General features: G+C 42.4%; 1 protein-coding gene across 1 annotated transcript in view; it reads right to left on the minus strand.

Annotated features, from left to right (window-relative positions):
• Positions 1-14,181, minus strand: part of GABRB1 (gamma-aminobutyric acid type A receptor subunit beta1) — a 135,002-nt gene extending 120,821 nt beyond the window's left edge. The window contains exons 1-3 of the mRNA XM_061992808.1: positions 14,093-14,181; positions 13,926-14,017; positions 13,772-13,839 (exon numbers count right to left, since the gene is read on the minus strand). Coding sequence (XP_061848792.1) covers positions 13,772-13,839; positions 13,926-14,017; positions 14,093-14,181 — 249 coding nt within the window. The remainder of the gene's footprint in view (positions 1-13,771; positions 13,840-13,925; positions 14,018-14,092) is intronic.
• Between the last annotated feature and the right edge of the window lie 1,062 nt (positions 14,182-15,243).

Genomic DNA, 15,243 nt, shown 5'->3' on the forward strand with positions numbered 1-15,243 from the left:
GGCAAATAATGATTTGCAATGTAATAAGATTAGCCTATTTACAGAACATTCATACATATTGCTTACCTGTCCTGTTACTCACAAGGAAAAGGCATTTAGTAGCACCAAAGAGCAAAAAGAAAGAAAAAAGAAAGTTTTGTATTTTAACAAGCCTGATTCTTCTGACAAGTATCATTGTCATGTCCTCTGAATTAATTCTGCAAGCAATATGTTCTTTAAGTGACTATGAAAGCTAAATAAATAATGAATTTTCCCAAGCTAGTCCAGAACCATGTGTGTTTTGAAAGCTAATGCTGATGGTGGATGCCTGATGCTGTGAGGTATTCAGAAACCTCCCTTTATTTTTACATTCACACTATGTTCATCTGGAAACCCACTGTACTGGGCAAAGTCTACTGTGCTGACTCAAGTTAAATTCACAGTTGCCTCTTGATATATCACAATATGTCATTCAGTTATCCCACTGAGGAAAATGTAATTACCATGCAACATCTTGTGCTGTCTTGGGATTTCTCACTATGTAAGTAAGAAATAAAGGCCTGTCAGTACCACAGGAATACTGTTCTAGAGATGTAGGAAGAGACCAGCTGGGTCATAAGCCACAACACTGCATTGAAATTACTGGTCACAGGGGATGTACTCTTTTTTAGCAGCAGGCTATATGCCTTCTCTTTCCAACTAATGTGCAGAAACTTGCCCACTGTCCAAGTGAACACTCATACAATACATTTAGTTCTCATAATATATCTCTAAGGTAGGAGTCATAAACAAGAAGGAACTGAGGGCTAAAGAAATTGCTGTGTCAGAAAAAAAGGCAAAAAATATATGTGTAAGTAATAGAAATTGACCCCTTGTTTCCACCTTTCTCTCAACAGACTCTTTTCTTCTACAAAGCAACAACATACAGTTGTTGTAGGCACTGATCTCCTGAACTCATAATGACACTCAGTAAGTTTGCAGACAATACCAAGCTGGACGGGTGTGTAGATCTGCTTGAGGGCAGGAAGGCTCTTCAGAGGGATCTGGACAGGCTGGAACAATGGGCCGAGGCCAATTGTATGAGGTTCAACATGGCCAAGTGCTCTGTATTGCACCTGGGTCACAACAAGTCCATGCCACACTACAGGCTTGGGGCAATGTCTGGAAAGCTGCCTGGCAGAAAAGGACTTGGAAGTGTTGACAGCCAGCAGTGTGCCCAGGTGGCCAAGAAAGTCAATGACATCCTGGCTTGTACCATGAACAGTGTGATCAGCAGGGCCAGGGAAGTGATTGTGCCTCGTACTCGGCTTTGGTAAGGCTGCACCTCTAACACTGTGTCCGATTTTGGGTCCCTCACTACAAGAAAGTTACTGAGGTGCTGGAGCATGTCCAGAGAAGCTGGTGAAGGGTCTGGAGCAGAAGGTTTATGAGGACTGGTAGAGGGAATTGTGTTTGTTTAGCCTAGAGGAGGCCAAGAGATGACATGATCATTCTCTACAGCTACCTGAAGGGGAGTTGTAGTGAGGTGGAGGTTGATCATTTCTCTCCAGTAAAGAATAATATAGAACAAGAGGAAATGGGTTGAAGTTGTGCCAGGGGAGGTTTACATTGGAGATGAGGAAGAACTTTTTCACGAGAATGGGTTGTTATGCATTGGAACAGGCTGTCTAGGGAAGTGGTGGAGTCACTATCCCTAGAAATAGTTATATGACGTATAGATGAGGTGCTGAGGGATGTGGTTCAATTCAGTGATGGGCCTGGCTCTGTGAGGTTAGTGGTTGGACTCAATGACCTTAAAGGTCTATTCCAACTGTAATGATTTTATGATTCTATCAAATCTGCACTGGCACACTTTCTAAGCTTGTCCCAACCCAGCTGAATTGCTGCCTTTGCATCTGGAGTCAAGACCTCCCCTTGTAGCTTTGTTCCGCTGCGACAATGACTGTCACGATCACCAGGAGGAAGCAGCATTATCACCCACATACTTACCCAATTTCAACATAAAATTCAAAGCTCCTACTGATTTCTTAAAGATAAATATACAAGTAAAACCAAAGGTAGCTGATCGCCCATACCTACAGAGAACAGAAGATTTTCTCACTTGTGACTTTTAAAGCTTGTGTGTCATTCTGATAATGCAGCTGTGGACACGAATAATAAAAAAGAAGATACATAGGTAGTTGTTAACATTCATTTCATGTTCACTGGAGCTGGCTCAATGTAGACTTAAGAGGCCAAGATCTCAGATTACTGTCAGAAAGACTGATATCAACATTTAAGTCTATGGTTAGGATGGATGAATATAGTAGCAGGAAAATGGTAAAAAAGCTGCAGTGAAAACTAAGTTGTCTGCAAGCCAAGACTTAAATGGTAGAGAATATATTCCCAGAAGGATAAAAGGCTTCCTGTTTTTACTCACTTGTTCATTCTTCATTTGAATTTTGCTACTGAGACTTTGTCAGAAGCTTTACCTTAGGAATTAAGCCTTTACAAGTTTTTCCTTGATGTTTGTGTGCGCTCAGGATAGTTCGGTTTGTCATGAGTTTACGAAAGTTACAGTGTTTTTTATGGCAGGAATAAGGTTAGTTTGATTCATTACTGATGCATCCTCACCGATTTCAGTGGAACCTAACTAAAGGACAACATGAGCTGAGCACTTCTTTGCGCCACGTACTCCAAAAGAGCTCTTTGGAGCCGATGTTCAGTGGAAGAACAGATAATAAATAGCTTTTCCCCTATCTTCATTTCAAATATATTTTTCTTCTACAGAATTTCTCTAAAAGATGACTCAAGAGCACATGAACATAGCTAAATATTAGCTAATTAAAACATTTCAACTAAAGTGTATTGGTTCCAAATTGGGTTTGGCTTACTATTGCCTAAAATTCGTCCAGATTCCTGCTCCAAAGTTCTTAAATATTGCAATGTGTTACAGTGATCACTTCTGTAACTGGAAGGCACGTGAAATACAGACTTTCCATTTGCTTGGACTAAGAAGTGCAAAATTATGCATCCCAGTGAATTTTTTTTATTAATAATGTTTTAAGTGCAGATATTTTTTAATATCTTTTCATAATATTGTGCTGAATTCTCCAATACTGTAATCACCAGGATGAGAAAAAAACCCCACAACTACTAAGGAACGTAGAAGTACCTGCTTTAGTTCAAGTTTCCTTCTAGCCCCACAAACATGCCTGGAAATACAGCAAGCTTGAACCTTACAAAAAATGCTAACTGCATTTTAAGAGGTTCTGTGTAGTCCTATAAAAATTAATGTAAACCACAGAATTCCTGCTTTAAAAATGGTAAAAAGATCTAGCCATCTGCCATGACAGCAGCTTGACCTGATGTGCCCTGCAGAGTAGCAGTGAGATCAGTGGGGTACCTGCTGAGGCAACAGTCCTCTCCTGCAGAGCCAGGTGCTGACGTTGTTCCCTGGAACAACAGGTTGTCATCAGCAGCTCTTCTTGCACTTGTTCTCTATGATATGGAATGCCAGTGTTGCCTGGATTTATGAATACAAACTGTGCAAAAGTCAGGGAAAACATGAGGTCCTGTAATAAACCCACGTAATAAGATCTGAATCATCTCCACATTAATATTTAATAAAGTATTTGTTTCCAGTAACATAGCCACTTAATAGCTATCCTGCTGCACCAATGTAAAAAAAAAACCAAACAATTTTCTCTTTCCTTTTGAGAAAGAAAAACAACTTTTAAATTCGACAACTTAATGAGCAATGTTCCTGGATGGTTCTTTGTTTTTTGTTACCCTGTGAGAGAAGGAGGCTATTCAGGAGTTGACCTATCATTTTAATTGCTTCTGGCTTCTGCAGATGTGAAAAGCAATCACTGCTGGCTGCTCTTTACCACTGCTGCACACACTCTCAATGATAAGCTGAACAATTAATATTTATACCTCTTAAAAAGGAATTTACAGTATGTATTTTATGTCTGTTCTTTGACTAACTGGAGTGCTTACAGTTACTCTGAAGGCATTAAAATAAAATAAAATCAAGCCCATGTTGTTTCCCAGTGGGCAGTACAACAATACTGTATTCGTGTCACACTGCAAAATGTCCGGAGACCAACAGGGACAGTGCAGTATCATGTTATGCCTGGTAATTGTTTTGATTCATGCTGTTTGTGTCTCCTCTTGTCTTCTTCTAGGAATTAAAGCAGTATTACTCACAAAGCACCCCTGTTCCAGTGAGAGAATGAGGAGAGAACGACAGTGGTTGAACTTTGGTCACATTTCCCTATTTTTTCCCTGGCAGTAGTACTTCCCTGGTGCTATTCTAAAGGGCAGAACAGTGTGAACTAAATTTAGGATTATAGGGCTCTGGGAAGGGAACAGTAAAATATTTATATTACAGCATGTTTTCATTATTGTTATGACAAAACGTCATTGAGATGAGACACTCCAGAATAAGGCTAAATGTTTAGCTTCATATTTGAAACTGGCTCATTGAATTGATCCAGCACAAAAATTTTCTCCAAGAGCAACTTTCTCTGATAGACCACGACATATTAGTGAGAACAGTCAGGATGATTACTGAGTTGAATGGTTACTACTTCGTCACATTTGTCTTTATATTTTCCCAAACTATGCTAGTCCTTCTCATCAGCCGCTTTGTGCTTACTCTGAGTTTCTGCTAGGAAGAATTAAAAGTAAATAATACGTTGCCTTTAATATAAATATTCCTTGACATCTCAGAAATTCATAGCCCCAGTGTGCTTCTGAAAAACAAACTAATTTTTCTTGACAGTGGGAACTTTGACGATCTATATTCAGAGTTCATTTCCAATTAACACCACAATGACATTGTATTTGCTCCCTATTAGTTTAGGAATTCATGGAGCATTTAACAAGCGGTGAAGTCTGTCATTGCAGATTTGATTCCCAGCATGTTACTGATGTTTTGCAGCTTTTTTTTTCCCCCCTAGATAAAATAAACCCAAAATTTACAGGTGGCTGTTAATCCCATGTTTTGTTTCATTTTCTTCATAGGACGCCAGCGACAAAGCCGTAGTGTCTGTGAAACTCAATACTTGTATGAAGTCCCTGAACCTCATCCATTTCTCTCTTTGATCAATGCATTGTTTTGCCCACTGACTAGCTTACAAGACAATTTACAAAGGATAAGTCATCATGGAAGAACACAGGGTGTAAGGTGTCATTCCAGGGTTCGTTATTTTCTTGTGCTGGAGACTAATAAAAAAGAAAATTACGAGGAAACAAAGGTTTAAAACTGATGTAAACAGGAGCTGCACTGTTCCTGTAAACTGTAGATCTGGTAAAGCTATTATGTGCTTAATTTTACTAGTGTGAGAAAATTTATCCATGAGCACACTCACTGAAAACACTGAGACTACCAGCATTTAGTCCCCTTGGATGAGACCAGAGTCCTCAGTGCTTTGTGGGAACTAGTACTGCCCAGATGTTCCTGAGCTACACAAGTACGAACATATCCACCTGCAGCTGACTGCTACTTGTGTTACTTCAGCTACACTTAAGAGCCTTTTCAAGTTAAAAATATGCTGGGGAACTAATTGCACTTCTCTTTTAATATGATTAAGATTTTGAATAATATTTAGACACTGTGCATCTGTTTCAACAGTTTTAACTTGCTATCTCTTCACTTCTTTCTATAGTCAATTAAGAAAAGACATGACTGAAATTCTTCCATCTCAGACAAATGGATTGATGAATTTTAATGCAGAACATTTATTCCAACCTTTAATTAAGTTTGGCAGTCTGAAATCATTAATCTTTGCTTTGAAACTACACACTCCATCATGAGCATTTAAAACCTTACAATTCAGCCTTGCTATAGGGTGGATATCTGTGTGATAATGCAGCTTTCTGGAAGCCGACTTTGTGTCTTTTAAATTACCTTTCCTTTGTTCATAATACAACACAAACCATTAAGGACTTCCCCCAGCAGTAGATAGAGCTGTGTATGACACTGCTTTGTCTAAACCCAACCTTTCAAGGTCATTGTAAAGGCTGATAGGCAAGAAATCAAATCCACTTTCTCCAGCCCACATATATATCTTAATGCAGAGCTATTGCTTAAAGAAAGAATGAATGGAAAGAACTGCATTATCTGCTGTTATTCTACTAGATTATTCAGTGAATGCTACTACCCATTTCCTTGTGAAAGCACTTGCTGTAGCTTAGCCTTTGGTGTTGAAATATTTTCATTTTAATATGCTTTATGGAGCACTATCAGAGTTACAGTCAGTATTGCATGTGAGAGAAAAACAATTCTATTTTGCATGTGCAAGTGCATGCCTCGAGATCCTGAATTCTTTTTCTAGAAGAAAAAATGGGAGTCTCAAAGAGCATTAAAATACAAAATCTTTCTCATAGCCATCTTGGACTCTTTCATCACCTGCTAGAAGCTCTTATAGTTGTTTTTTTCCAGGCTTTACTGATGCTTTAAAACACAGCACACTTAGATGGGTATGAGATGAGACATCCCAGAGAACTCTTCCAGGCAGCTGCTGTTTGGAATAGAGCGATCAACAAAACATGTCAGCTGGGGATACTTCAAAGCGATGGCAATCTCTGGATTTGCTTTAACACTTTGAACTGTTGTCCCAGAGTACTTTGCATCCTGTGAACAGGAACAGGTCCTTCTGGTGCTAACTTTGGAGCATGTTAGTGTTCCTCCCCTGAGGCTGGGATCTCTTCCCACCTCAGGACGAAGTGGTGGTGTGACTGTCCTGTTGGTTGTGAAGCTTCAGCTCCAAGTCTCCGCTGAACTGCAGCTGGTAGAGAATTTACAAGTACAGCTTAAGGGAGTCAATACTTTTCAGGCAACAAAATAAAGCAGATTTAAAAAAAAACAAACAAAAAAAGGCAATGTGATTGGGGAAAAAGAAAACACAAGATTTAATTAAGTCCCTATTCTATACACATATACACACAGATGAAAAGAAACGTCTTTTGTGTTCCTGGAAGATGTTAACATTTAATTTTACAGATTTATTTGTTTCTTTTCAGAAAGCAGTTAATTTAAGGGAATGGGTGTTTTGTGTGAATTGTTGACTGTACCATCATTGGAGAATCATTGGGAGCCTGACTGTTTCAAAAAGTTTGTGCCACTAAACTGTGGGTTTTGTGCACACTTACAAGCTGGAAGCTTCCAGCTGTCACAGCAGCCATGTTGTTTGATGCAGGTGCACAAACAGGCAGTGATGGGGAAAACCTTGGATTTTCTTTCTCATCCACTCAATTGAAAGACGTATCTCAATGCAGGTATACCTCTACTTAGTGAAATCCCAGACACTGCAAACTAGGTGCTAAAGCTTCCACTAAACAAGGGGAAGATGTCACCCCTCCCATTTAATATGCACCACTGCTCACCACTGTGATACAATTAACTGTAGATTTCATAAAACAGGCCTGACTGAAGAAGTGTTTTAGGGCATGATTAAGAAAATGTATGGTCCTTTCCTTTGCAGGTGGTCACTTGCTTGCTCGAGCGAAGAGATTTTTGATAGTTCATCACAGTAATAACATCATATTTCAGATCTGCAGTTGTTTTCTAGGTTTTTTGTTTACTTCATGTTCAGGAGAAACAGGTAAGAATCGGGTATCAAAAAATTATTTTAAAAAATCAACCATCTGGAGTAATTTTCTGTCCTTTGTTACCTTGTGCTATTCAGTTGCATTCCTAAAGTATGTTTTAAACAAATGGGAAGTGTGACCACTTTATTTCTTGTCTTCAGAAATGTAAACTCTGCATAGGTTATATTATCATGCTGGACTACAGATGTGTCAGAATGCCCTGAAGTGTATTGAAGTGTAAAATCTGGACTAAAAAATGGAGTACACAGGCCAGAAACTGTGTTTATCAGCTCTTGAGAAAAGCTGAAAAGTGAGGGTAAGCCACCTGCAGTGACTAGAAAGGGAAACAACTGAGAGTCAGGAAAACTGCCCTTGTGGAAAACTGTGAGTTCAACATTAGATAAAGGAATCACATCTTTTCTATGAAGGGCTGTCGTGGTTTTGCCCAGCTAGCAATGAAGCAACATGACAGCTCACTGCTACCCATTCACCCCCACCCTCCCTAGAACAGCAGAGGCCCCAGCAAAATAGGAGGAAAAAAGATAAAAAGGATGTTGCGGATTAAGACAAGGGCAGGGAGGGCTCGCTGCCAATTACAGTTCTGGTCAAAACTGATTCGAGTACTCGACTTGGAGAGGAAAGTAGGAAAGTTTATTCTACTACCTACAAGAAATAGAACAGAAGAAAAGGCAAAAACAGAGCAGGATGATGAGAAAATTACAACCAGTGCTTTAAGATCTCCCTCCCCCATCTCTCCTTTCTTCCCAGGCCCAGCTCACTGCTCCTGATATCTCTACCTCCTCCCCTCTCAACGGCTCAGAGAGGCAGGGAGTGGGGGACGCGGTCAGTCTCTCACAGATGGGCTCTGTCGCTTCTGTCTTTTCAGATGAGGACAACTCCTGGCATTCTTCCCCTGCTCCAACATGGGTTCCGTCCCATGGGACACAGTCCGTAACGAACTCAGGTGTGGGTTCTTCCCAGCAGCTGTGGCTTCTGCTGATACAGGTTCCCTCACACAGGATCCAGCCTCTTCTGGCCATAATTTTAACAAACTTCTTTGGCGTGGGTTCTTCCCCACAGTTACAGCTTCTATAAATACTGAGTCCTTCCCACAGGACACAGCCTCCTCTGGCCGTAGTCACTGCCCCTGGCACAGGGTCTTTAATGAAGAAAATCACTGCCCCTGATGTGGGATCTTTAGCAAAATGCAAACAAATCTCAGCTTCACCAGCCCTCTCCACAGGATTCAGGGGAGTCTCTTCTCCAGCACATCTCCTCCTCTCTTCCTTCACTGACCTTGGAGTCCACATGGTCGCTTCTCTCTCTCTTCTCACTCCTTGCACCACCACCAGCCAGAAAAGAGGAAGGGACAGAAGATGGAACAGGAAGAAACCTCCTCTTCTGGCTTCTTCTTAAAAAGTGATCATGGAGGCATCTAATTGGCTCAGCCCCAGAAGTGGGTCTGGCTCAGAGCTGGGGAGAGCTTTGGGCATCTTCTTACAGCAGCCATCTTTACTGCCCCTTCCCCCTTACGAGAAACAGCTGTCATGTCAAACCATGACAAGGGCGCTTATAGCTAGTTTGTTAAATCTTGAAATCAGGGAGGTGTTATGTCTAAGTACTTCCAAAACCAAAATTTGGAATACAGCTTGTGTCAACCCTGAAGCCTGTCTCAGTTTAATTTTTGAAAAATTTAAGATATATAAACTTTCTGGATCATATGAAACAACACTGAAGTTATCACTTTATCCTTTTTTCCTACCTGTTAGTTTTGTTGAAGAATCACTTATTCATGTAGTCAAATGAAAAATAACCCAACGAAACATCCAGTAACACTGACCCAGATGTTTAACACTGATCAACACTGCTATGTGGGAAATGACTTTGTAAAAGTTCAAATAGGAGAAGCATGAAGTATCCCAGAAAGACACACTTTGAAGATCAAGACAATTCTTCCTAGAGATCACGTGGGATGAGGACACAAGTTTGTTCTTCATTTTTCTGTGGTTGCAGAACTGTTCACTACACAAACTGAAAGATGCTCTGACCTTATATAGTTGAGCCTTCTGACAGAGCTGTTTGTAAGCCTCTGAAGCAATGTATCTGTAAACTTCCAGTGCATCAGAAAATAAATTTCTCTTGGTTTCAATTTCTAATGTAAACTAGCTGCCTGGGAGCAGCCCAAAAGCAAGAAAAAAAAACATCAAAAGAGACATATTTATTTAGTTTTCCTTGAAAGCAACATAGTCTAGTAAATGATATCTGAAAACACAACAGTGGAGATTTAAGGACTGTGGAAGACAGTTTGTTCTCCAAACCAATAGTAATCTGCAGTCATCACATTATCACGTGAAATGGATGAAAAAACTAATATCTATGCAGTTGGCTTGTTTAATTATTAGTTTTCCCAAAAGAACACCAAAAGTGAGTGGCTGAAGCTAAACTGAGTTCTTTCTAGGTCAAAAAAGACATTACCTAACAGGTTGGGATGCTGGCAGCATAAATGACGGATTACTTAAGGAGAAATATTGAGAAACAGGTACTGACTTCTGAGCTGAAAGATAAGATCCTGGTAGTCTGCTAGATTTGCAGCTAATTGGGATATGAGATAAAAAGCCTTTAGTAAAAGTGGTCTGGGGTGTAAAGAAGCTAAGGAATTACACATTCTTTCCATGTTTTCTTTACTCTCTTTTTGGTGGGACACAACCCAAATCTCTATCACCAATGTAAAATCAGTACCAGTAGGTCAGGAAGAGTGTTCCCAATATGAAATAATGAGTGATTTTGATTTTAGGTTTTTTTTGTTTCAGGTTTTTTGTGCTTTTTTTTCTTTTTGGTATCTCTTAACTGCTCTATAAAAGGTTCTTTATCATGTGCATTGGTTTTCATAATTTAGAACAGCTGTCTTTTCCCCATTATAAAGGTCTGACCACCTGCTCAGCAGGAAATATATTTTAGAGAAAATTATAGCACGTACTGCATGTGAATTTTTTTACAGAGTCCAGCTACTCACCATTTCCTAGTAGATAGAGCAATATGCTATTTGTCTGATTGCCCTGAAGCTTCAAGGTAGTTACCATGAATCCAGCTATCCATGCATACCAATGTCTCATGGTACATGACAGAGAAAGTATGGTTAGAAATGGGCAACAGTCCTAAGAACTTCTACATTCAACTTCTGCTTGTTTGATGCAGGACAAACTCTTCAGATTATTACCTGCAAAAATCAATATCTGACAATATATCTGACACCAAATGGGAAAGTCATGAGAACGAGTGCTTCAATTAATCCTTCTGTAAAAGTTGCTATGGCAGCTGACTACAGCGTTATTGAACTACTAAGCTGCTACAAAACAACACAGTTTCAAGAGATGAACCAAGGACCAAGTACTCAGGGGAAATACAGAAAGGTGGACTTCGAGGCTGTGCAAGTCTTGATTTATTAATTGAGTAAAACCACTCACAACAGTTTAGTACATTTGAAGAAGCCACAACAACTAGACAAGCTGCCTGAGCAGACAGTAATTACTGATCGTGTTCACAGAATTCCCAACAGTTGTCTCTCTTTCAACTTTCTACCTGAGGGTTGGACTTACTTGGATATACAGATTTTTTTTTTTTTTTTAAATCTGATTTCTTAAAAATCTTAAGCAGTGAGACTGGAATAGAAAATTTAACCCTGCCTGTGAGTACCAGGATTTGGAATAGCTGCCTCTGTCACTCTAGAAATCAGGATTCATGTGCCTCATAGGAGCCAAAAGGTGAGACAACCCCCTCCACTGCTGCTAGGGGACAGATCTCTGGTGGTGTCCAACCAGACTCTCTTATCAGGAGAAGCTCACATGATGAGGCTGATGGCTCTCTCTGCTCACGCCCATTTGCTTCAGCAACACAGCTAACCCATAGACAATAGAAGCTATAAGCTAGTGTCTTCTCATAAACATTTCCGGCTTTGAAACCACAGAATGATACTTCTCACTAAACAAGAAAAAAAAATCAACAAAACAGCCTAAAAGGAAAGGGGAGAAGGTGAATGACACATGGATTGCTGCAATATTAAGCATTTCAAGGCTGTGATTATCAGGAAAAAAAAAAGTACTAGAATAAAGCATCATTTTACTAGGCAGAATTCTTTTTCTTAAGATGAGATATCGATCCCCTCATTTCTGCCACGATGGGTGAAATTATTGATCATTGTCCAAAAGCTTATATAACAGTCTCTAGCAACACAATAAAAGACCTTGCAACAAAGAACACTCTAGATGTGAGTATGTATGGGTAAGATATGGGAAAGCCTCTTCCAAGCTCATTCAGAATGAGGACTTTTTTTCCTATTTTGCCTTAAGGAATGTTCTATTGGCTATACATGGGAATGGCTGCTTCTTTCACCGGTGAAAGATGTGCTATTTTAAGAAATTAAAACATCTTACTTTTTTGTCCAGTCTTAGTCGAGCTGGGTCCCCTAGCATATGAAGATTAGTCAAAGAATCCATCCAGCATATAACTCACTTTGACTAAAAAACCAGAAAGCTCAAATTACAGTTTCCTAAGGTCCGTGCAAGCATTGGACTAGAGGATGAAGTTGCATGCTAGAGCCATCAAAGCTAAGCTGAAATGCTGTGAGCTGGTGCAATGTAACTAATGCCCGCTGACATTGCCACTGGAATATGTCACATCCCTTTCCCTCCAAATTGACTGTATTTCAGGTGTTGAGACTTTACAAGGTAAGTTCTGCACCTTTCAGAGCAGGTATTTTGGTGATGATGTTTGCTGTGTTTGGCCTTCCCAGGGTTTACTGCTCTGTGCAAGTGGGAATCCCATTACAGGGTGCTAGAAACAGTTTGGAGTAGGTTTGTTGACTACTTTGATAAAGGTCTATTTTCCATTTTCTCTGCCTCATCTATACAGTCCCTCACGTATTCCTCCCTTACGACACCACAGAGCAACAGGAACTCCAGGAACTGAAACTTGCAAAGTGTTGTCTTTGTGTGGAACTAAACCTCTGCAGACCCTGGCATGCTACACAGAGTGTGAAAAATCTCCTTTCCTGACCATTCTGACACGCATATTCATAATCAAAACAGTTATACACAAACAGGAACTGTGTACATTTATATATGACAAACAACAGGGAAAACAAAGAGAAAACAATCTCTGAAGACTCTTTTAATGACAACTATTAACTAATGTATCAAGGAAAAACTGCCCACTCTCAAGATAGATGACTTTGAATGAGCAAATAGCACTTTTTTTTTTTTTCAGTGAAATAAAGTGATTGGGATGAAAGGTAAGCTTTCTAACTTCTACTTGAACAGGTGTTCCCCCTGTGGAGAGAAAGCATCTTAGATTTTCGTATGTTACCAAATGTAAGAAAAGGGAGTGCGACCAAAATGCCCACAATGCATACTAATCCACCATGACTTTGTAAAATGTTCAAACTTCTGATTTTTCATTTTCTTCTGGGAACAGGCTGTCAAAAGAGGCAAGCACTATACAGACATATTTTTTGCTTTTTAAGCCTACACGTCTATTAGCATTCCTTCCAGCAACAAAACTGAAATCAAATGCATTATGTACCATACCTGTAGCTAGCAGACTTTTCTGGTTTTGGTATCTGAATAGGCAATGTCCTTACATGCTTAATCTGCAATGTTAGGGGTTTTTTTTCCCTTTCTACAAGAAAGAGAGCATTTTCTAGAAGCTCCTTTTTCTTTTTGCACCTTTTACTCAACACCACTGGCTTGCAAAGTGAAGTGCCTAAACCATTTAACATGAAAAAACCTCACAAATATCCACCTGCTGCTACAGCCAAAGAAACTCTAACATCTGTGAAGGCAGCTGCTGAGCATGCAACCAGAGCAAGCAGAACCCAGAGACTCAAACCAGTAGCAGGTGGCATGACCGAGGCAGGGAGCACTTCTGGAGTGCCATTTCAGGCGTGTGGGCACCTCAACACCGCAAATAACTTTTCCTAGCATCCGTGGTGTGCTTGGCTTAGAGCTTTTGCCGTCTCTCGGCAGGCAGCCCCCTCACTCAGCAGCCGGCTGGGGCTCCCGGCGGGCTCCGTCCCGTCCCGTGCCGCCGCGGCTGCACAGCGCAACCGGCAGGCGGCGCTGTGGCGCGGCGGGGGAGCTGCAGCGCTCCGTCCGGGCGCCGCGGGGAGGCGCCGGCATCGCCCTTCGTCCCCGCGCAGCGCGGCCCCACAGACACTCACCATGTTGACTTCCGAGACCACGTCGATGCTGGCGATCTCTATCCGCATGCCCACATCCACGGGAGGACCTGCGGGGGGGAGCGGGAGGCGGCGTTAGGCGGTGGGAGGCGCCCGAGGGGCTAGGGCACGGGTCGGGAGAGCGCGGGCGCCTCACCTCCGAAGTCGGGCCGGAGGCGGATGTCGTAGCCCTGTAGCAGCCTGTCCACCGTCTCCTTCACGTAGGACATGTTGCTGGGCCCATCGGCGCTGCGGGAAGGAGCACAGGCGGGTTAAGGAGGCGGCCGGGCGGCTCCACGCCCTCCGCGCCCCGGCGGCGCTCACCTGCGCGCTGCGCACGCCACGGCCAGCACCAGCGGCAGCGACAGCGCCCGCGGGCCGTCCCGCCTCGCCGCCGCTGTCGCGGCCCCCATCCCGGCCCCGGCCACGCCGCCGCCTCACCGGGAAAGAGCCGCGGACTGCAACTTGGTGTGGAGCGGAGCAACAATTCCCGACAGCGCGGCGCATGCGCGGAGCGGGGCGTCGCGGGACCCGGGGCGCACCTCTGCCCGCCGTGGCCGCCTGCGCTGTCCGCGCCCCGACCGGTCCCGCAGCCGGCCCCGTCTCGTCCCGCCCCTGGGGGACTAAAGGCGACAGCGCAGCAACAGGTGCTGGCGGCTGGGCGGCCCCAGCGGCCGGGAGCCGAGCGGTTGAGCGGCCCCGTTGGCCGGGGCGGGGGGACCGAGGGTCCCGGGCTGCCCTGAGGGGCTGCTGGCGCGAACTGCCGTCACGAGAAAAGAAAAATGCCGAGGGCTGTTCTCTGTGGCAGTTCGCACAGGTAGGCTCGGCTGGAGTTAATGATAACGGAAAAGGGAGTTGGCAAATGTGTTGGCTGCAAATAGTACTATATCCTGCCATGAAGGTTTAACTACGTGTCTGTCCGGCCATCCATGGACGTGCTGCACCTTGAGCAGGTTTGTTGCTGGAGCTGTTCCCCAGTAGTAGTACCTGCTGTGGCATATGCAGGGAATCACACCAGAGTTTTAGTTGCTATTTTTCAACCAGAGCAATTGATCTTGCATTCAGAAGGGGATGGGTTTGGTTTTTTTGGGTTTTTTTTCCAAGATTCTAAGGATTGATGCTCTAATGTAGCCTTGACCTCTTACGAGCAATGTTACACACTGACTGATATCAGAGCCCTATGAACAATTTATGACTTTGCAGGTGCCGCTCTGTTTCCCTGCACAGTAGCTCAGCAGAGGTAAAATGTATCCTTTTCAAATTCAACCCACCTCATCTATGCACTGTACAATCCTGTGTGTGGTGACTTTGAGGTATATATTTGATGGTTTTGAGGCTCCTGCAGTGTCACACAGACTTACTGCTGAGAAATGACTGAGTTTTGGTGGTGCTTTTGTGGATGAAATATACCATGATACTTGAAAAATGCAAGAGTATTGAATTCGATAGTTTATGACATAATTTCTAGTGATAAT

The sequence above is a fragment of the Colius striatus genome, chromosome 3 (assembly GCF_028858725.1).
Source record: "Colius striatus isolate bColStr4 chromosome 3, bColStr4.1.hap1, whole genome shotgun sequence".
In the NCBI taxonomy this organism is placed as follows: domain Eukaryota; kingdom Metazoa; phylum Chordata; class Aves; order Coliiformes; family Coliidae; genus Colius; species Colius striatus.